The 22,799-nt window shown below is 33.9% G+C and overlaps 1 protein-coding gene and 1 long non-coding RNA gene across 4 annotated transcripts in view; one reads left to right on the forward strand and one right to left on the reverse strand.

Annotated features, from left to right (window-relative positions):
• Positions 1-22,799, reverse strand: part of CADM2 (cell adhesion molecule 2) — a 1,075,448-nt gene that overhangs the window by 85,068 nt on the left and 967,581 nt on the right. For all 3 annotated transcript variants that reach the window (XM_032352192.1, XM_032352186.1, XM_032352199.1), the window contains one exon: positions 14,937-15,115. In XM_032352192.1, the coding sequence (XP_032208083.1) occupies positions 14,937-15,115 (179 nt within the window). The remainder of the gene's footprint in view (positions 1-14,936; positions 15,116-22,799) is intronic.
• On the forward strand, positions 4,546-12,038 carry LOC116595622. The gene is made up of 3 exons (XR_004287780.1): positions 4,546-4,556; positions 7,597-7,601; positions 11,958-12,038. It is a non-coding gene; the product is annotated as an uncharacterized LOC116595622 (long non-coding RNA).

Genomic DNA, 22,799 nt, shown 5'->3' on the forward strand with positions numbered 1-22,799 from the left:
GCCAGGTGCCCCTAAAAGACAAATTTTTAAGGTCACAATTTATAACTTCTTCCTAAAATAAATATCCTTGCTAACAAAATGAAATACTTCCCACCTTTCCTGCTACTTTGAAAGCAATGTGAGCCTGACCTGAGATCCATGTCCTCCATGTTCCTTATGAACTCTTCATTTTCACTTAATTCAAGACTTTCAAAGAAAGAGTAATCGGCCACGAGGGCTCACTAAGTAAATCCTATCCTGATCAGTAATAAAAGATCACAACAAATTTATGAATTGTCTATTATTATCCCCACTTAATGGATGAAAGAAATTTGAGATAGAACCTCCTTGTCTCTAAATTTAAATATATATTCATATGTATATACTAGAGTGCAGAGAGACTATTTTATTTCATAGGAGTATAATGGAGAAGTGTCTTGAACACTTCCACCTCAAGATCATTTATTTTAGCTGCCTGACTGCAACTCTTGTCAAAGTAGAAATTAGAAAAAGATTCTGAGCTGCCTTTGTAAGTCCAAATACTCATATTGAATTTTTACTCCTGTAATCAAGTGGCAACATTTCGCATCATTTCCCAATTGTTTAAAAGGTCTGGTTTTGTGCATTCTCTTTTGGCCTTTTATTTAGATACTTATAGTGAAAATGGAGCTCCATTTTCATAAGGAAACATGACACTGGAAACACTAGTACCTATCATTTGTCTCATTTTTAGGTATCTAGAATTCTGTCCAGTTTTAAAACCATTATACTGTTAATACAAAGTGCTCAGTCAAATATAGTACAGGATTGAAAAGGCAGTGGGTCATTTTTTTCCCTTCCAAGACATACTCATTTTTTTAAGAATAAAAATATACTAATCCACATGTAGAAGAATCACACATGTGCACACACACAATAAAAATAATTGAATCCTGATTTGATATTAATTCTGTTCATAAAGCAAGATAATCTACAGTCATATTAATATTTTACGTCATTTGCTGAACATGACTTGTTGATTTTAGATCTTAATATTTTAATATTATATGATTAAAGGATATCTGAACATGGGCACTAAGTAACTACAAATTAAAAAAAATATATATTAATAGTTTGTGACATAATTTATGAATATCAGAATTCAGAAATGATAACTATATAATAAGTTAATCAGTTAAATACATGGCATTTCATCTCTGATTTCTACAATACAAAAGATGGGGTCAAATTTTTTATTGCCATTTTCCTTTGAGAATATCTTATTTGAATCAAATAATATTGAATTTGCCTGAAAAAAGTAGTTACAAATAAAATGTTCAAATTTATAATTTACAAAAGAAATTAACTGTATTATATATTTCCTAGATGTAAAAGCATAAAGAATGAAGAGTTAGTATTTGATAAAATATGTAGTGGAGAAAAATGGTATTTAAGGAAGTGAACAAAGAAAAAATAATCTGATTTTATTTGTCTAGCAGATGTTTACCACAGCAAAGGCAAGGCTTCATTTAAAGGAAAAATAGCCTTTTTTATAGGGAACTGAGAAAAGTAAAGCTTCCAAGACATGAAAACATTTGCTTATAGTTTTACCTATACATAAGGCGCGAATTACAATAAATTACACTTCTCATTTCAGTTGTAACATATATACTATTTTCCTGTAAAAGGAAAATTCAGGAGTATTTCAACAATGTCAGACAGAACCCCAAATTTAGTCAATTGTACAACTGCATATTAGTGCAAACTCTAAGTAGGCAGCCGAGAGTTATCCATGTGAGCAAATGCTGGGTTACAAATAAATGCAGTGTAAATAGTGCAGGTTACTTCTGTAAGGATCTACTCACTTGCAGAAGCACAATTTCAGCTCACACAACAATGTTGTTGAATCAGGAAAATGAAATCCATGTACAGGGACCATAGCTAAACTTTGTTAATGACTGATTCATCAGTCCATCATCTCTCCTGATCAGCCTGCTTGATTCTGCCATGAAGAACTCCAAACTGCCTCCCCCATTGTTATTAAGCACCTCATTGGAATAGGAGGGTCTAGAGTTCCTCAGAGCATATGTGCCTGCCTTCTTTTCTTTATTTTTCATAGTGCCTGGTTAACATAAGCAAAGGAACTGAAGTCTGGCGCACAAAAAGACATGTGCCCCTGACACAAGTCTTTTCCCAAAATTCTAGACTTAGTTCTTGCTGTTCTTTTCTTTGCTGCCATGTTCTCAGAGCCACATCCTGTTTCTTCAACTTTCCTTATCTTAATCTTTCCTGTTTCCAATATCTTCCGTCAAAGCACCCTCAAATCACTTAATGCATACTTCTACACAAGCTTGTTATACATTACATTACCATTTTATTTATATATCTATCTCACCAATGAACTTCAGGTTCAGTTGTTATAAGTCAACATGTCTTCGTTTTTTAAATTATTTTGCCGTGGGACAAGTTTACTCTGACTCATTCCCCCAGTATTATCCAATCTCTGTCCCTTTCTTGATATACCTAGCAAAATGCTACTCTCAAGTTTCAGCCTGATTTGGATCTGCTCAGTGAAGACTTCCTTAACCAACTAAACATCAACTAATTCCCCTTCTCTCTGAATACCCATCTTTTTTTTTTTTTTCCTAGCATTTATGTACTGCTTCCCTCACTATATTACCAATACCCCCATGATAAAAATGTTCTACATTCGTGGGCAGCCATATGGGCACAACCGGAGTTATGGGCTTCTCACTAGCTCTGTGTCTCTATTTCTCTCTCCCAGTGGAGGATAGAATACATGTGTGATGCTACAGTAAGATTTTTAATTTAAATTTAATTTACATATCAATTAATATACTCTATTATTCTAACTTATTAATGATAAACTATACAGTACACAGAATATATATCAATGCTCTTCACGGAATTGGTTGAAAAGAGGGAGGCTGTAATATTTATTTGGCACTAACATGCATTGTTTGTATTTTATTCTTTTCACAAGCCAACAAGATGATAAGATAACAAAGAGAATAGAATAATGATACACTTCTGTGCTTCCTACAGTTACCCAGTTCTATGCTTTGAATTTGGCTGGTACTTTATAAATAGTGTTCCTATCGGTGGTAATGACAACGATGTCAGTAGATAGGGAATAGTATCATTTTTAATAACATGAATCAGTAATTGAGACTTACTCATGGTTAATTTGTGAGAAAAAAAAAAAATCCCCTCCTTGTTATTACCATGTATGAGATTTTTTTAGAAATTTCTGCTAAGAGTCTTCAAGTCTAAATGATTATTTAAAAAAATTAAAATGCAGCACACTGAAGAATCTTATATTCTGAATGCGGGTTTTGAATGTTTTTAAAAGTGTTAGAGCTCTAAATCATATCATCCAATTCAATAATAGAAAAGTGCCCTTTTTAATCACATCCTAATGAAGGAATTAAAAAAAAAGTGCAACTGCATTTTGTTACTGGAGCTTATTAGAGCAGAGCAGATCCTGTATAACCTTGCTAAAATGAAATCAGTTCCAACAAGCACTGTATACAATAAATTGAAGAATGGTGTAGCACCTTTTTCCCAATAACGAGCTTTTCAGGTTAAAGGTATGTTCTGTTCCCTACAAACGCAGTGTACAATAATTTCTAACTTGTCAACCTGTTTTGTTTTCTGGCAGTTTCTCTTTTTAAAAATGGCATTCTGGCCCATTCAGAATGGATTTTCTAAGCAAAATTAAGTCTAAAGAGTCCCAGAAGCCCAAGCTGCTTGTTTCTCTCCAAGGACTAGTGTTCAATAGGGAGAAAAATTGCTACCATTTAGTCTGGACTCCATATGTCTACTTTCTTTCTGCTTTATGTCACTAACTCTCCAGGGTGGTCCAAGGGTAATCAAGAGTGAGTCCAAACCAAGGATTATTAGTGGAGATACAGAAGGGTCAGAACTCAACATATATTAGAAGTATGAAGGTGAGAAAAGTCTTTTTGAAAGACGCTATTCACATTACCTAACCTTAAAAATAATAGGGCATCCTTAACCTTCTTACTGATAATTGCACTGCCATTGGAAGCAATTGTAATGGAAAAATGTACTGTATTTGCTTTTTTACCTGTGCAGAGAAGGACGTTTATCTGCTCCCATTATGTTCAGCTACATGGAGCAGCCTATTTGGATTATAGCGTAAGAATGGATAACAGCACCACGGCTCTTACGGAAATGACAACCACCGCGCTGACAAGGCCTCAACTTGCCCATGCATGCTTCCTTCTCAAGAGCCATATGGTAACCTCATCTGCTTCATAAAAAGGAACCCTTTTAAAAATTAGATTTGAATGAATCCCTTTTCATCCCTCTGATAGCTTCTACTGGCTTCACATACTAAATGGAAGCCTTATGCAATTAAAAAAAAAAAAAAAGCTGCTGCATGGGGACTTAGAGTGGAGAAGGGATTTGGGGGAAATTGGAAGGGGAGGTGAACCATGAGAGACTATGGACTCTGAAAAACAATCTGAGGGTTTTGAAGGGACGGGGGGTGGGAGGTTGGGGTACCAGGTGGTGGGTATTATAGAGGGCACGGATTGCATGGAGCACGGGGTGTGGTGCAAAAATAATGAATACTGTTATGCTGGAAATAAAAAAAAAAAAAAAAAAAAGCTGTTTTTAAAAAATGAAAAGTACTGCAATTTTAACCTGTAGGCAGTAACAAACAGTTCCATGTAATTGCAGGAAAAGTTTATGAATAAAATCAGTCTGTTGTTTGAAAAAAAGTGTACTTTTTTTTTCTCTTAAAATATTCCTTCATAGTCCAAACTGACAAAAGTAAAATGGAATTTAAAATAGGAAACAACAACAACAAAAAACCCTTCCACGTGGATGATTCTACATTACTTAGCTCCCCCTACTTCAATACAATGAGCTCTTTCTTAAAAGTACTTTGTCAAAAAGTAAATCAGATGATTTGGTCAAATACTTTAAGTTCTGTGAGGATGAAAGTTGTCTTTGGGAAAAGAGCTCTGTCACTGGTTAAAGAAAAACTCAAATCAAGTATGAATACATACAGGAGACATGCGATCTAGGAGAAAAACACTGGTTGAGAAATCCACATAATGACCCACATCTCTAATGTTTGGAGATCTCACACAAAGCAAAGTGTTTCCTAACCTTACAACAGCTTATTAAATAAACTGCTCCCCCACCCCGGGATTTAGTTATACAAACTGATTACCTTCCCCAAGCTATTGACATTTAAAATATGCTCTCAATAAGAAAGTGAATATTTTACCAAAGTAAAGCATTTCTAACCATGGAACTTCATATTCTCCTGAATAAGTCTCTTGGAATATTCCAATTAATGAAGGGACCCTGAAAACATCTCTAAAGTCACATCATGGTGAGGCACAGGACTGAAAACTCTTCACTTTTTAATTTTTGCTAGGAAGTTGAGGCATAATAAGGAGTGTTTATTTATTTCTTACAGGCTCTGCAGTGTTTGGTCGAACACTTAAATATAGTAGATACTTAAGGAAATTTTTCTGAAATAATAAAGAATTAGATAGTATGACACTGCGATAGAGATTTTCAGAAAAAAAAAAATTTGTCCAGAAATAAATATTATCTTTGTAAGTGATGTTATAGACTTCCAAAGAACGAATCCAATTTCTAGGAAGCAATAATCACACAATTTTGCAAAAACAAAACAGAACAAAACAAAACAAAACAGACATGTGAAGTCAATTGCAAAAATCTTCTAATTTCTATGATTGCTTTTTTCTTTCATTTTTTAAAATTTAAAATCAACTTGCCGACACATAGTACATCATTAGTTTCTGATGTAGTGTTCAATGACTCATCAGTTGTGTATAACACCCAGTGCTCATCACATCACGTGCCCTCCTTAATGCCCATCACCCAGTTACTCCATCCCCTGACCCACTTCCCTTCCAGCAGCCCTCAGTTTTCCCAGAATCAAGAGACTCTTGTGGTTTGTCTCCCTCTCTGATTTCTTCACATTCAATCCCCCCCCATCATCTTCTATACTATTTCTTATATACCACATATGGTTTCAGTCATACGTGGCACTTCTAGGATTTCTATTGATGTTATTAATCCTTCTATATACATTGTCCATTTTGTGCACTGCTTAACTGCATAAGGCACCATTTACATATGGATTGCTAAATAAATATATCTTTGGGTATCATTTCTTTTCCACATATGAGATGAAACCTAAAGGTCTTGATTCTGGTGACAAAAAAGAGTGAATATCAGTTTCCCTAATTCTGCTCTGAAGTCAGGATACCAGTATACAGAAGTCAGGGCAGTATACACAGGTACACATATATATGAATATATGTAGATATGTGTGTTTATGTATATACATATGTTTGTACATATATATTATTTTACTAAAGTTTATTTTGTTGAAAAGAGAGGGAGAGAGATACAAAGATAGAGATATAAGAAAGGGACAAAGAAATATTAAAATCCTTAAAGAAATATTTATTGATTGTTTACTATTTAGAAAGCATTGTTCTAAGAACTAGAGATACAGAGATGAATGAGAGTCATAAGGTCTCTGCTTTCAAGAAAGTCATAATCTACTGGATGGATATAGAATATATTCACATGTACAGATGCATACAGGTAGTATATATAAACATAAATGCATACATATATATGTATGTATACTCATGTACAAAATAAAAAATACCAATATACAACTAAAATACCAAATAATGATAAATGACTTGCAGAGAATTAAAATTTAAGTGATGCATGATTGGGGCCATTTTAGATTGGAGTGGACAAAAACGATCTCTTTCAGAAGATTCATTTAATCAAGATCTGAAAGATAAGAAGTCATTCTTGTAAATATCCATATTCATGCTTCCTGGACAAGCATTCAGGACAAACTTCCTAGAGAGAGAATGAGCTTGATGTCTTAGAGGAGTTAAAAGAGGACCAGGGAAACATAATGATCAGGTAGAGAGTGATGAGATGTCTCTTATGCAAGTAGTGGCATATTATGCAGGGTTTAGCAAATGAAGCTGAAAGGATTTGGGTTTTACACTAAGTGTGATGAAAAGCCTTTAGGAAAATTTAAATAGGGGAAAGATATGAAGGAATATGTATTTTAAACATTAATACATTATAGCTATGTGGGAAAGAGATCATAGACATGGATGTCTCTCTAGTCTAGGCTAGAGAGAATAATGGAGAGAAGTGAACATACTGAACACATGGTTTGGGAATAGTGTCAACAGAACTTGCTGATGAGTTGGAGATAAAGATAAAGAGGGGTTAAGGATAGTTCTTGGATTCTGGATTAAGTACATGATATGCTGTTACAATGTTAGTAAAAACTACATTGTAAGAAGCTACAAAGCAGGTTTTATGAAAGATCTGTATCTTCTAGTTGGGTGTGCCATTATTTCTTAAAACAAATGCCCAATTCCCCACGGACTTGAATATTGTTTCAATTCTCTAATGAATGAGTCGACTAATGCTGATAAACTTGAGCAGAAGAGCTCTGTACATCTTTGTAAAGCTACAACCTAACCTTATTTCCACATAAAAATCTAGAAAGACTGAGTATCATGGATTCTTCCATTTACTTTACTGCAACTAATAGAAGAGATTATGTATAAAGAGCACAAGAAAAGATGTTGAAATCGCTAAAATTGTTGGGTGGCAGACTCTTCTCCTTTCAGGCAGGATGAGGGCTTTCCCCATGGATGGTTTTGCCGGTGCTCCATGGCGGTACCACACAAACATTTACTTCACAGTGGCAGAGCAGTATCTTTGAATGAATTTTTTACTCTGAACGGTAAAACCTTAATTTATCCAATTCGTGCTCATCTTAAAACGAAGAGATGGGGGACGCCTGGGTGGCTCAGTTGGTTAAGCAGCTGCCTTCGGCTCAGGTCATGATCCCAGCGTCCTGGGATCGAGTCCCACATCCGGCTCCTTGCTCAGCAGGGAGCCTGCTTCTCCCTCTGCCTCTGCCTGCCATTCTGTCTGCCTGTGCTCTCTCTCTTCCCCTCTCTCTCTCTGATAAATAAATAAAATTAAAAAAAAAAAAAAACCAACAACGAAGAGATGGGATTAAAACTCAACTCTGTATTCCGTATGCTGCACATACGCAACTTTTTAAATGTTTTATAATGAAACAGTGCTCTTGACTCCACTATTTGATACCATTCCCCTTCTTTCTGCAGAGTTCAACAGCACATTCATCCAGTCAGAGGTATGCCTTTCCCACAGGCATCACAGCTCTCCCTGCTTTACTCATGTGCAGAAATGATGTGTTTTATCTCAGCGATTAAAGAAGATACAGTTTTAAGAATCGTCCAACTACTTTACTGTCTGCAAACTCTCCACCAGAGATGAGAGCAGCAACCAGAGGGCTCTTCCATTAGCACACTGTTTGTTGCTCCATATGGGTGTCTTTTCTCTCCTTTTCTGCCTTCACTGTGTATTTTCCCATCTACGCTTCTAAAGAAAGCTTCTCCAAAGGAAAAATGCTCATTATGAGTACATAGAACTAATTTACCAACTGGTTGGTCTGTTTCCGCGTGAGGGAACAGATTTTAGCGGAATCTCTTTTTAATGTTTACTAGGCTGTGCATCTGTCCATAATCCAGTCTTCTCCTTCTCACTGCCCACCCACTCATATGAGCTCAAAAATTCACTCTTTTGGTTCCACAGTGATCTGCATCAGCTGGCTAGCACTACAACTAAGATGGGGGGGAAAAAAAAAAGTCATGTAGTCTCTCTTTGTTTCTAAACGTTTCATCGCAACATAAATGTAATAGTAAATTTCGATGTTACTGCCAACTTTTTAGTCTAGCTAGGACTAGACTAAAGTATTCACTAGGAAGCACTGAAGTGCATTTTTTCATGTGATGAGTGTCTTCAGCAGTTTTCAAATCACTGATAATCATGACATGAATATCTATAACAAATACTGCAAGAGTAGAAATACATGTATTATAATTGTGTTTGCTTAGTTCTATGGTAAGATAACTTTAAAAACAAGTTCCGCATATTAGTTTATGATATTCCAAATCTGTTTCATAATTATTACCCCATTCACCTGTATATGCGTTAATTATTTTGTCAAATTTAGAACCAGGTACTAATAACCCTAAAGCAACAGAATTTATATCCTATACCTGAGTGAAATATTTAAAGGATATGATAGATGATTTAGAAATGTTTGCTAAGGTGAAAGTCCACCCTCCATGACTCGGTTTGCATTTCTCCCACAGTAAGCAAATCAAGTAAAAGGGAAAATCAGCACTGAAGATTAAAAGATAAAATATCTTCACAGATTAAATATAATCTGTGAAAAAGATATATATCTAAATGTGCAACAAAGCTAGGTACTTTGCTTGATGTAGAAATCTGCAACATCTGTGTGTATGCCTATCTCTGAGTACTTTTGATATTTATTATTTACAATAAAAGTAGAAGAAAATGAAAATAGTAGTTGTATCGACTTTTAAAAGCTGAAAAAGCATATGCAATCGCTTGATACCTTTCACTAGACTAACACACACAGAGATTTCTAGCAGTAATATTCCCACTTACTATTAAAATCTAAAATACGATTTTAATGATGGTTCTTTTTTTTTTTTTAAGATTTTATTTATTTTATTTGACAGACAGAGATTACAAGTAGGCAGAGAGGCAGGCAGAGAGAGGGGAGGAAGCAGGCTCCCTGCTGAGCAAAGAGCCCGATGCGGGGCTCGATCCCAGGACTCTGGGATCATGACCTGAGCCGAAGGCAGAGGCTTTAACCCACTGAGCCACCCAGGCGCCCCATGATGGTTCTTATTAACTAACAATAAAATGTGATGGATCCTATATTGTGTGTGTGTGAATGTGAGTGTATGTGTATTACTTCTGAGGTAAATTATCCTGGAAACATAAAAAAAAAGCTATCATGTTTTTCAGCAGTATTTATTGCAGTAGATACATGATCAAATAAATAAAACAAACCATAACTGTCAAGTGATATCTTAGAGATATCAAGTCAGTGACTGTCACTAATGTAAAGAAGCTTTTTATTATTTTTTACTTTCTACTGTAATAATACTGGTTATGGAGAGTTTTACTTCTTTTATGTGGCCATTAAGGTAAAATTTGCTCAAAAAGCAAAATATGTACACATAAAAGTAAAAATATGATAGGGAATATAGTGGGTAATTTTACTTAAAACAAGAATAGTAAGTTAAGATTATGATGTAATGGATTGTTACAAAAGTTATTCACACAAATAGAAAAATAATAAAGTAAAGGAATTTTAGAACAGTAGCAAAATAATTTTAAATCTCATATAAGGGTTATTATGTTAATAGGAAGAATATGTTTGAAGAGAGGTGGGAAATGTCATACAAACCTTTCTCAAAGAGTGCATCTCTTTTCTGTTATGACCGTCTGAAACAACCCTGAGTCGGGTTCTGAGTGGAGTGGATTCTCCACTGAAACTCTCATCTGACTCCCTGGAACTCTATCCCACGATCTGGGCCTGCCATGTGTAGTGCCACTACTGGTGGAAAAAGAAATACGCTATTCATTTTTTTCTACTTGTATTATTATATATCTTCCCAAATCCTAGGGAGGGTTTGGAGGCTGCAGATGATACTAAGGAGTCCCAGCTTCTCTGTCTCACTTCCATTTGTATTTTGAGGAGTGGTTACAAATTTCTCTTGCATGAGTATGAAGGCAGGTAAAAGGTATTGGCAGTGCAGAGAAAGAAGAAATTTAAGATTTGGAAGAAATCTGATTTGTGTTTCTCACTGTCATATTCTTTCTCCAAATTTCCCAGGTGCTGTACGTTTCTGACACTTTCAAAAGAACATGTATTTTGCAACAGTTGATGAGAAATAAATATTAGAACTCGAGTTGCTTCTATCCACAAAATAAGATTAGCTTCAGGTCATCTGTAATTCTCTGCAGCTATTCCTTATGTGATAAAAAGGCATCCTCCATGTTCGCTATACTGGAAGATATGTATCTGGGAAGTCTTGTTTGAGGAGAAGATATTTAACCTAAACCCTCTGAACTTGATATTATATTAGAGAAACAAGAGTAATTATAACTTTTATCCTGTACTCTCTATGTAACGAATCTGCCATACTATTGAAATTTTAAGATATCCTCTGTTGCCTAGTTGGCAAGAATTTACAATTGTCTCATTCTTTAATAGATATAACCTAATTTATGCTCTGAGTACCATTCAGGGAAGACTCTGGGCACTAAGCTGTATGCAACTCTTGTGTAAGGTTTTCATCAGAGATTGAGTGGATTGAGATTTCCTTTGGTATCTTAAGGCTACTAGTAATATAATAATAATAATTTGATTTATTGCACATGTATGCACCTGGCACTGTGATGGCTACTTCCATTTATGATGTACACCATTAGCCTTTGAACAGTTCAGAAGTGCTGTGTTACTATTTTTTTTTTTTAACTATAGACACTTGGACTACACTCTCAAAGACTTCAAACAGCTACATGATTGTATGTGCATTCTTCTCTAGTTCTTTTATTTTGGTATTATAACTACTTGAATGCTTATCTTCCATGTTAAATTCTAAACTTAAGTTCTATTCACCTTTGCTTCTATAGTGCTTTAGTATTCAGTGGTTAAATGCTAAATATTTATTTGGTGAATGAATGATTTTTTTTCTCTTGATCTGAGTTCTCCAAATAGTAAAACAGCAATGGACTAGTATACTTAAATGCCATTGACACGGAAATAATCAGCCCTTCTAAAAAAATAAATAGTATGATAGCAATAAAAATATGAGAATGACTTCAATATTTTTATACAGAAGCACAAAAAAAAAGGGCAGGGGAGACAAACCATGAAAGACTCTTAACTCTAGGAAATAAACTGAAGGTTGCTGGAGGGAGGTGTCTAGAGGGATGGAGTAAATGGGTTATGGGCATTAAGGAGGGCACGTGATATGATAAGCACCAGATGTTAGATGTAACTGATGAATAACCGAACTCTACATCTGAAAATAATGATGTACTATGTGTTGGCTAATTGAATTTAAATTAAAAAAAAAAAACTATTCTGACAAAATTAATAGTATATATAACTAAGGATATCAATTCAACACATAAATTTTTCCACTGCTGAGCTTGTTAATGAAAAATGCTACTTTATTTTCTGATGAAAGCCTGCAAAGTACAAATCATTCATAAATATAATATTTTATCCTACAAGTATTTGTATGTTAAATTTTGTTAGACCTTTCACTGATGGTGAATTTTAGACTGGCAGTTTCAAATTACCATCTGTAGTTCTAAAGCTGAAATTTGTAAAGGTGTAATTAGGAGGGGGGAGAAAACTCTCCAGTGTCCACAACACAAAATGTCAGTGCTGTTAACAATTAAACGTGATAACATTTAAATAATGTACTTCCACTGACACCCAAAGAATAAAATCTAACCATTAGGATGGCATCTAGATAGCAGATGATTTCACAGGAAAGTGCTCAGACCTCCATCAAGTTAAGAATCAATAGAACATGGGCAACTGTGGTAGAGTCAAAGACACAGTCTCAACTCATGAAAGGCCCTTCTGTGCTAGAGCTATATTAAATTATCACAGCTAATGTAAAATCAACCTTGGTGTAAAAGATAAAAGGGTAAAGTTCTCACAAATGATCACTTATCACTCCATTCCGAAATGCATACAGCATTCATTATAGATCGAAATGCCACTCAAATTTCATCATTTAGTAGGGTTTTGAAACAGCCAAACCATTAACAGGGGAGAGTAGCTTTTTATATTTATACAACCAGTGACTAATGAAACATTATACCCTGTGTGCAAAGGGGAAAAAAACCTTTATTTTGTAATGAACCCAATTGGAGCTCTTTTTAAACACAGAGTAATATGGTTTCACTGTTTCATCGAGCCTCTCATTACTTGTGTCAATAATCCTAGGTAAACTACTGTTGAACTTCACAGCATTTATCTAGCAGCATGAATAACATTAATCTATGGGGTGCTTTTGATGAATTGTAGTTCAAAAAGCAAAGCCAAAAATGACTTCTTACAAAGTGGTTAGAGAAGTATTTATTAGAAATATGTCAACTGCCAAATACCTAAAGGTAGCTTGGCTATTTAGGAAATCATGCTGTTGGCTAGCTTGCAAACACTGGGAAAACATATGCATTTGCTCCACTTGAATTATGTTAAAAAAAAAAAAAAAAGGATGACATACATTTTATCTAAACTGTATTATTTTTTTCTATCACTTCCCTTCTAACTCTTGGTATTTTTGTGTCCTATTGCTTTCGACACGATGTGACATGCTATACAAAATGCCCCTAGGTTCCCTACAACTGTCAGTGAGAAGCACTCAGAAAGCGCAGAGTGAATCAGACTTCACTTCTATGACTGCATGAGCTACACACACAGGTCAGCATGAACTGAAAGCTACTCCTGGATCCTGCTCCAAGGATCTAAGTTATTTTCTTGACACGCCCAGGACTTGTTAGATTCTCTCTGGCAGGAAGCCTGGCAGGGAGTGTCTACAGGGCTTTAACACATTTAGTTCCAATTTATGAATTTAATTGGATTAGGCTGATCTTTCCAGAAAGTTGTAATCTGCACAATTCATAGGATGCTAGAAATTAATCTCTCAGCTCTATCTTCAAAGAATTTATATGTGGTCAGTCTATGTACTTCTATGTACATATATGGCCACACTATGTATGGCCACACCATGTATGGCCTTCAACAGCAAAGTGGTATTAAGAATTAGAAGACTGCATACACTAAAGTAATTTAAGAATACAAAAGTTGTATATTGATTTAATATAGTCTCTTTCTCCAATTTGTCCTGTACCACAACAAAATAAATACCTGGGGAAAAAACATAAATGGTATTAATTTTTTCCCTAAAATAAAATCTTTTTACAGAGAATTAGACTCTACCCCCCCACACCAAATTCTGTTTTAGAAAGGTACAGAAATAGTTCATGCTCTCATAATATTTTTAATTAGATTCATGGGAAAGATCTCAAATAAATATCCTCTATTCATATTTTTAAGATACACTGGCTTTATTACTATATCATGTTTTATACAGTGTTCATTTGATATACTGTTATATTGTATTAGCACAATACTAGTCTTAGGAAAGAATTTCATAGTGAAATATGAGGAAAATCTTACATTCTCTGATGTTTCTTTCTCTTGGAAATTCAAAATGTAACCTGGCAAGTTAATAAACTCTGAGAAGTCTTACAATAAAGAAACTTGACTAATTTTTATTACATTATTTATTGATCTCATAAAAGTTCATCTCTATCTAACAATATATTAAAGCTGTAGCATGAGCAACAATTGTGGCTTTTGGAGGTTTGGAAAAACAGGGATTGTCTCAGTTTAGGTACTGTTATTTCTTTTTGCCATTTTGTTATATTTACGCATACCGTGAGATTAGTGCAGTGAAGAAAAAATGTCTGTGACTGTTTCAAATAATTGTTCATAAGAAATTAATGCACTTATATATTGTATACCTCTGTCTTTGCTGCATCTCAATGTGCTATCATTCCTTGTGAAACCAGCTATAGTGATAATAAAGTATATTTTTATGATTTACAACCAAAACTAACTTGAATATAGCTTCCATGATTATGATTTATAACTAAAAGTGTTTATTTGCAAAATTCAAAGAAAACCATTATTATTTACTAGTCACGACCAAAACTTATATAATTGCAGTAAAGAAAACCTTTTACAAAAATACTTTTTATTTTTAGCGTATGTCGTAAATTTATTAGTTTGACTTGGAACATATTGTGAATCTTTTATGATAAGTCTTTCTGAAAGAAAAAGAAAACCCATTTAAAATCATGTTTATTATTCTAAAGACTGTGATAAATTTAAAGTTTTTCAGGTCATTCATTTCTTTCATATATACGGATATCAAAAAAGTACTCACCGTGTACAATGAGAACATACTCTGCACTGCTTTGGCCGATGGTGTTCGTGGCTTCACATCGATATGTGCCATTATCCGTTTTGTTCAGGAAAAGAATGTTTAACTCCCTACCACTGACAACCATCCGGTCAGGATCCGGCAATTCTCCGCCGTCCTTCGTCCACAAAACGGGTTCTGGCCTATTGGATTTAAATATGCACATAGATAGGAAAATGAGACATTTTTCATATTACGTGAAGTATATAAATCAAGCAATTTACAAATACTTAACAATCATTTTGTGCACATCCACATGCTAACTTCTATAAGGTACCAAACGACCACCATGCTCTCACTCAGGAGATACGGAGATATGGCAAATACAATTTACTTCTACTCTGTTAAACTAAACAGGCATGTATTAACGAACTAATCTGCTGAGTCATTAGAGCAATCCTGTGGCCTCAATCCTGATGTGAATTCTCATACCTGCTATTTCTGGAGGATGGCTTTGGGGCTTTGGAGCAGCCTTTTCCAGAAGTACTTGGAACTACACCTTTACACTTGAGGCTAATACCACTGTGACAGTTTTGCCTGAAACCATCAGAAGCTATTTCCCCACCTTTCCTGCTTTTCTCACTCCCTACAGGTTTTTCCTTGAAGGTCTCTCTTTTAGTCTCCTAGTTGTAGCAAAACAATTGACAACTAACACTGTGGTGTAAAATGGAATGATTTGATAAATGTATATATTGCAAAGTAATTATCATAATTGCTTTAGTTAACATCGATCACCTCACATAGTTATATTTTCTCTTGTGATGAAACTTTAAAGATCTACTTTCTTAGCAACATTCAAATAAACAATACAACATTGTTAACTATAGTCAGCATGCTGTGCATTACATCCCCAGAAATTATTTATTTTATAACTGGAAATCTGTACTACATTCACCCACTTCTCCCACTACTCTATCCCCTGTTTCTAGACACTTTCACTTGACATTACATGGGAAGTCTTAGAGCAATTAAACAGGAAAAAAAAATAATAAAGTGCTTGTACAACTGAGTAGCAAAAAAATGATCCAACTAAAAAAATTAAAGATGAATTGAATAAATATTCTTCCAAAGAAGACATTCAAGCAGCTAACAATTATAGAAAAAAATGTTCAACATCACTCATCATTGAATAAATGCAAATCAAAACCATAATGCAATATTAGCTCATATCTGTTAGAATGCTTATCATTAAAAAGTCTAGAAATAACAAGTGTTAGGGAAGACATGGAGAAAAGGGTATACTTCCACACTGTGGGTGGAAATATAAATTGGTGTAGCCATTTTGGAAAATAATATGAAGTTTTCTCAGAATATTAAAAATACAACTACCGCTTGATCCAGTAATTCCATTTTTGGGTAAATATCCAAAGGAAACAAAATCACTATTTCGAAAAGATATCTACATCCCATGTTCACTGCAGCATTGTTTATAAAAGCCAACACATGCAAAGAACCCATGTCCATCAATGGATGAAAAGATAAAGAAAATATATTCTAAGTATAATGCAATATTATTCAGCCATTGAAAAAAGGAAAACCTGCTATATGAGACAACATGGGTGGAACTTGAGGGCATTAGGCTAAGTGAAATAATGAGACAGAGAAAGACATATTAAGTATGATCATACTTATAAATGGAACCTAAAGAAAAGTTTTATGAACTTATGAAAATTGGTAGTTCTCTTTTAATTAAATTCTTGCAAAGAATTCTCATCACAAAACCTGTTTGCAGGGAAGAAAGGATAAATGAACCATGGACATCTGTCTTCCAATATTTTACATACTTTTGTAATTATAAATTTTAGGAATAGTTAATAATACCTACTGCCATGGGTTGATATGTTAATTATCCTAGATGTGTTACTAATATCTTCTATATTTCTCACGAGGTTACTTCTGATATCATTTTTAAAAATTTAATGCATGTAAGAATGTTGATGATCAGAGATGTATCCAAACATTGGTCTGACTCTGTAGTTAATGCTTTGTCCACTACCTCTTGCTTACTAACATGATAAATATTTTCCAATTTTTTATGTCAAAATTTCTATTTTAACATGATTTTATCATGTTAGAAATTATTTTTAAAATAGGTTTAATTATTTGTTGATTTTTGGGGGAAACATTTCACTCCCATTTTGTTATTGTAAAGACAATGAGAACATATATCTTGATTAATGAACTATGGCATCTTTTCTAATTCAGAGAATATGTTTTTCTGAAAAAATTCTGAAGTGGCAAAAGCTGTGAACCAAATAATAAAAAATACAGGAAATAGTATCAAAATAAGCAGATCAGCAATGTGATGAAAGAATCATTTAGTTTAAGTAGTGAGACATTTGGGAGAGAACAAAGAGAAGACAACCAGGACTGTATCCATGAAAATTCTGAAAGGGCATTTTATGCGGAAAAAAAGAAACAAAGAAATTAGTTATCTAAAACTATTGGAAAATAAAATAATTTATATCATCCAATTACATAGACAACTCACTCTTATAGTATACTTAATAAAATATAAACCATTAATATTTCTCAACTTGCATCATGTACCCCACATTAGCTAGCTGCTCTTTAAATTTACTAATTCTTATGTTAAAACTGAGAGCCTAGATAATCTTGAACCCTGTCCATCCTTAATATCCTTTGAAGAGACAAAACTATGACTTATTGCATATAACTGAAATATTAGAAGGTGTGCCCTTTCTACAAAGCCACATACGGCCAATATTAAAATAACAGTTATATTAAGGATAACTTGAATTTTAAAAGATTCATCCTTAAGATACTACTCAACAGATGTATTTCATTAAGAGGCAATACTTTCTTTTTTTTTTTTTTCTTTTTTAAAGATTTATTTATTTATTTGACAGAGAGAGATTACAAGTAGGCAGAGAGGCAGGCAGAGAGAGAGAGGAGGAAGCAGGCTCCCTGCTGAGCAGAGAGCCCGATGCGGGACTCGATCCCAGGACCCTGAGATCATGACCTGAGCCGAAGGCAGCGGCTTAACCCACTGAGCCACCCAGGCGCCCGTGGAGGCAATACTTTCTTAATGTATAAGTAAAAATTTTTAAACATACACAGATATAACTGGATATCTCTCTCTATGCATTTTCATACACTCAAAATTATACCCCCCAAATCCAAACTGTCATAACTTTTCTCTGCTTGTGTTCATAAGATTTCAGTCACATCTTTAAGTATATGGCCCTGTAATCATATAAGTAAATTTAGATATGTATTTTTGAGTTGTATACACAGAAATGAAGTTCAAGATCTAGATAAATTATTTAACCTCCCAGCCTGTATTTAAAAAGAATGTTTTCTGAAACATAATTCTCTTTACTAGGAAATAATGAAAAAACATCTGCAGAAATGGTTCAGAGCAGATTATAGAAGTGTAAGCCTCTACTGACACTGAATATTACAGGATCCTTGATCCTACTCTGTATGGTAAATCTTCAAGGTGGCAAAAAAAATTAGCGCCATAAGACGCAATTTTAATGAAATGGAGGTTAGAGTTTATACATCGATTAAAAATACCCTACACATATTCCAATTAGTACTTAAAATGTTCAAACTTCTTAATATCACCATAAAAATATTAAGTGGTTTAGCAAGTCTTGATACAATTTGTGTTTCATCTTAATAAAGAAGGCCCCTAGGCTTTCTCTAATTGGAACCCAGAAATGATTGAGTTTCTTGCTGCAAATGAATAACAATCTTCCCTGCTGTTCAGACAACCAAAGGAGATCATTTAAAAAGTGGTTCCAGTCTATAGTTTCTATGTGATAAGGCTGAAAAAGAGTAGGAGCTAGATACCAGGAGTAACAGGACACTGACACAGCATCAGGCATGAGAGAATGCTATATAACTCCATAGTGAGAACATTAATATGGTCAATCCAGTTTCCCCTTTAAAAGCCCAGATAATTAGAATTTGGAAATCTTCCATATGAGATAACATTTGATTTATGTTTCTGTCTACCAAATCTATAGGGCTAAAAAAACTTTTTTTTTTTTTTTCTTATGCACCTAATGACATTTTGCGGCTATTTCTTCATAGCATAATGGAAAACAACAACAACAAATAAAATAAAAAAAAAAAAGTGAAAGAAGAAACCAAACATGTGCGTATATTTATTCTCTTATATCCTAAGGTCTTGGTGGAATTGTTTTACTGTAACAGATTTTTAGAAAAATTTTTATTAACCTCATATTTTGTTTTCTCTGTATCTAATGAGAAATTCTCTGATATCTTTAACTCCTTATTTATAAATTAGTGTTAGAAGGAATTGCCACAACTCCCTTGGGTTAGCAGGCTATTTTTTATCTTGAGCTGGATACAAACCTGATTTCTCATTTCCACTGAAACTCTTTGGTCTTTGGGGCACTTATTCTGAAAAGTTATACCATAAGAACAGTCCCTCTAATTCTTCCAACTGTATATGGGATCCTTACTCCCTAGATATTGATGCCAATGGAATCTTGCTTTGACTTATTATATCTCATTCTCTTTAGACTCATGTGAGAAGAAGAATAAAGAATAAGCAGTTCAGTTACAGAAAAATAAGCGTCATAATGCAGATCTCCTAAAAAAGAGGTCTGGTGTCCTTGCAGAAGTAAACACGAGTAAAAGATCTTCCAAACTGTGGAATGGAAGCAACCTCCAGTATCTTCCTTTTCCCAAATGGCTATATACCCTTGGAGATCTACAGTGCCTTTTTCTTCACAAGCACAGTACATGTTGGGCTCTAACATTAAGATTAGTTTTATAAAAATGAAACTCACTTTTCCTAAATGAAAGAAAAATAATAAGTTGCTGTAGTAGCATTCAAGTAAACACCTTGTTCTGGCTCAAAGAAAAGAGAAAGAAAGTTGCGAATGCATATATCTTATATTTCTTTCATTCAAGACAAAGCAGGAACTGATAGTTAATGACTTGATGTCTCATGCACTTATCAGTGTATGGCACATGAAGATGATTACTACCTTTATTTCAGTTTAAAAATTCCCAGGTGATAGATATGATTGAAGACTTAATACTAGGGAGATTTTTAAGCCCAATCCTTCTCTATTTTCTGTGATGGTTTCACTCTACAGTGGAAGAAGGTAGTAGAAGCTCTATAAACATCTTGATCCATTTTTCTGCTTGAAGCAAAGTTATACTGAAGAAATTATACTGAAGAGTCTATGTATAAAATTGTGTTCATGCAATCACATTTTTAGAAAAGCAGAGGGAAAGAAATTAAGTTCAAATTGACAAGTGAGTTTGACATTCAGTTCAATTAAAAGATTTTAAGTTTATTGGGTTCTGGGAAGAAGAATTCTGGGGGATTCTAGCCTCAGCCATTCTTCATTGGGTGGATTGAAATTGCATCCATAAGCCACAGCCCAGACATTGCCAACCAAGTGAGGTAGAAGGAAAAAAGAGAAGAGGAAGAAAAAAACACAAAAAATAGAAGCTGGTATTGTTCACTTCTTTCCTTAAAATCTCAAATATAAATACAAAGCAAGTTCAAGGTGTAGCCTTTCTTAAACTAATGCAACCAACTTAAAATATAATTTTGTAAGGAGTCTCTGTTGGAAGAAAGTGATGTGGCTGCTACACAGGAAAATACAAAGAGATTACATGTGGAGCTACTTATTACATTGACCACTTTAAATATAAAAATACGCAAAAGGTTATTTTGCTATTGAGGATCAAATGAGAGGTTTCTGAAAATAGTTGTGTAAGTAATAGTCTACACATATTTCTAATCAAATTCTTAATTATTGTAAAATGTTGATCTAGGACCTTGGAGAATTCATCAAGCTGAGCTTTTTCCTCAAATCTGACTGTTGTACAACTTAATTGTGATAAAATTTTCTTTCCTTTTATTTGCAATATGGATTTCATGCTTTATATGGAAGCAATTTTTAAAACATCAAGTAACTTTTATTATTATCCAAATTAACTTTGAATATTTTCCTTATTACAGCTGAAGTTCATTTTAAAACATGATCAACTAAACAGTTATGTGTCTGTTGTTATACAGTTCTGCTCAAAGGAAAACAAAACTTGAGAAATATTTATAGTAGTCCTCAATGAGTTTCAATGAGTTTAATTAGCAGAAAATGTTCTACTATTACACTTGTAATCTTAAGAGAGTTGAAAGCTCAATGAAGATTTTTGTTATTGTTTAAGTATGTCTATGTACTCTTGACTAGGTACTTCACAAGTTTACACAATTATTATCTAACAACTATCAATAAACAAATGTGTATATGTTTTTGAACCAGAAATTATGAGGGATATGAGGAAAATAAACATCTTCTCCCTGTGATATTACATTTTTGTAGTTTATATAAAATATATGTCATCAACTGTAACACTTGCAGGACATGGTAAGTGGCAGAATTGAGTTATAAAACATAAAAATTGACCATACTTATATTAGGGATATTAGAACAGGCTTTATGAAAGCTATAGCTCTTGATTGATATCTTTAATTATGGCAAGATTTTGAGTGGTAGAAATGGACAAAGCCAACTCAAGAGAAGTTAGGACCCTAGCTAGGATGCTTACCCTCACGAAGCCATATTATTGAAAAGATGAATTTAAATACAGCGAGGACCAAGAAAAGAGAACAGTGTCAATAATAGGTGATATCATGATTAACTAAGATAACAAATTACGAAAGGGCAAAGTTAATGACTTGTGGTAGGATAACTGAGTTGGGAATAATAAAATCAAAAGTCAGGAAATAAGTTCTAACAGGACCAGATATGCTGATAAGGAACTTAGTCCAAGACAGTTTATAAGAAAAAAGTGAAGATGAAAAGTATTATTTTAATGTTAGAACAAAAGACTGATGATGTCATTTAAATGGAAAAGAGAATAAAATGTGGTGGAGAACATTCTGGTCATAAAGACAACCATGAACAAAAGCAAAGAAATGGAAAGTTTTGGGTTACAAACATGAGGAAAAAAGCAAAAAAAAAAAAAAAAAGTACATTTTTTAGCCTGGAACTCAAACCTGGCCTTGGGTTCCAGGTTAAAATATCTGGACAGTTAGGAAAAACAAATATACTTTGCTAAGTCTTTTAAGAAGTGAGTATTACTGTTCACAATATCTTTTAAGTATAGCAATGTGAAATATCTGAAAAAGAAGTTTCAATAAAGAGACCATCTATAGAGTTCTTAAGAGAGAAATCCAGGTCTAAGAAAAAATAACAATGTGAAACCAACATACCACCAACCAGCCAACCAAATAAACAAACAAATGTAAAAACAAAAATTTAAAAAATTGGGATATAGCCGATAAGGAAAGTGGAAGATTTTACTTTGGAGCATGCTAAGTTCAAGAGCTAGGAGAAGATCAAGAAATATATCTTTATTCGGCAATAAGGAAATAAGAAATCAGAAGTCAGGCCTGAGGACAGAACTGGACTCTTTTAGAGAGATTCTGGAGTCAAGCAAATGCCCAAGCTCCAAAAGGAACACAAAAGGATAGATTACTAGATATTGTGGAATATTTTCATTTAAGGGATGAGAAAAGAGAGAGAATGAAGCCCAAGAGGTCTGAGAGAATGCAAAAGAGAATAATGTGATATGAACAAGAAAGAATTTCTTCAAAAATGTATTGACTTAAACATTTACATTTCTAACCCATCCAATATCTTGACCTCTCAGTTCCCTGATTCCCTCATATTTGGTAATTATTTTGTTGGTCCTCCCTAAGTCATGATCACATACCAAACTTGGTCACCATCATTACCTCATTATTATAAAACTGGAAAAATTTCAATTTTTTTCAATCATAACCTCCCATCTTCTCAGTACACTGTT

Source organism: Mustela erminea, chromosome 1 (assembly GCF_009829155.1).
Source record: "Mustela erminea isolate mMusErm1 chromosome 1, mMusErm1.Pri, whole genome shotgun sequence".
NCBI classification, from domain to species: Eukaryota; Metazoa; Chordata; class Mammalia; order Carnivora; family Mustelidae; genus Mustela; species Mustela erminea.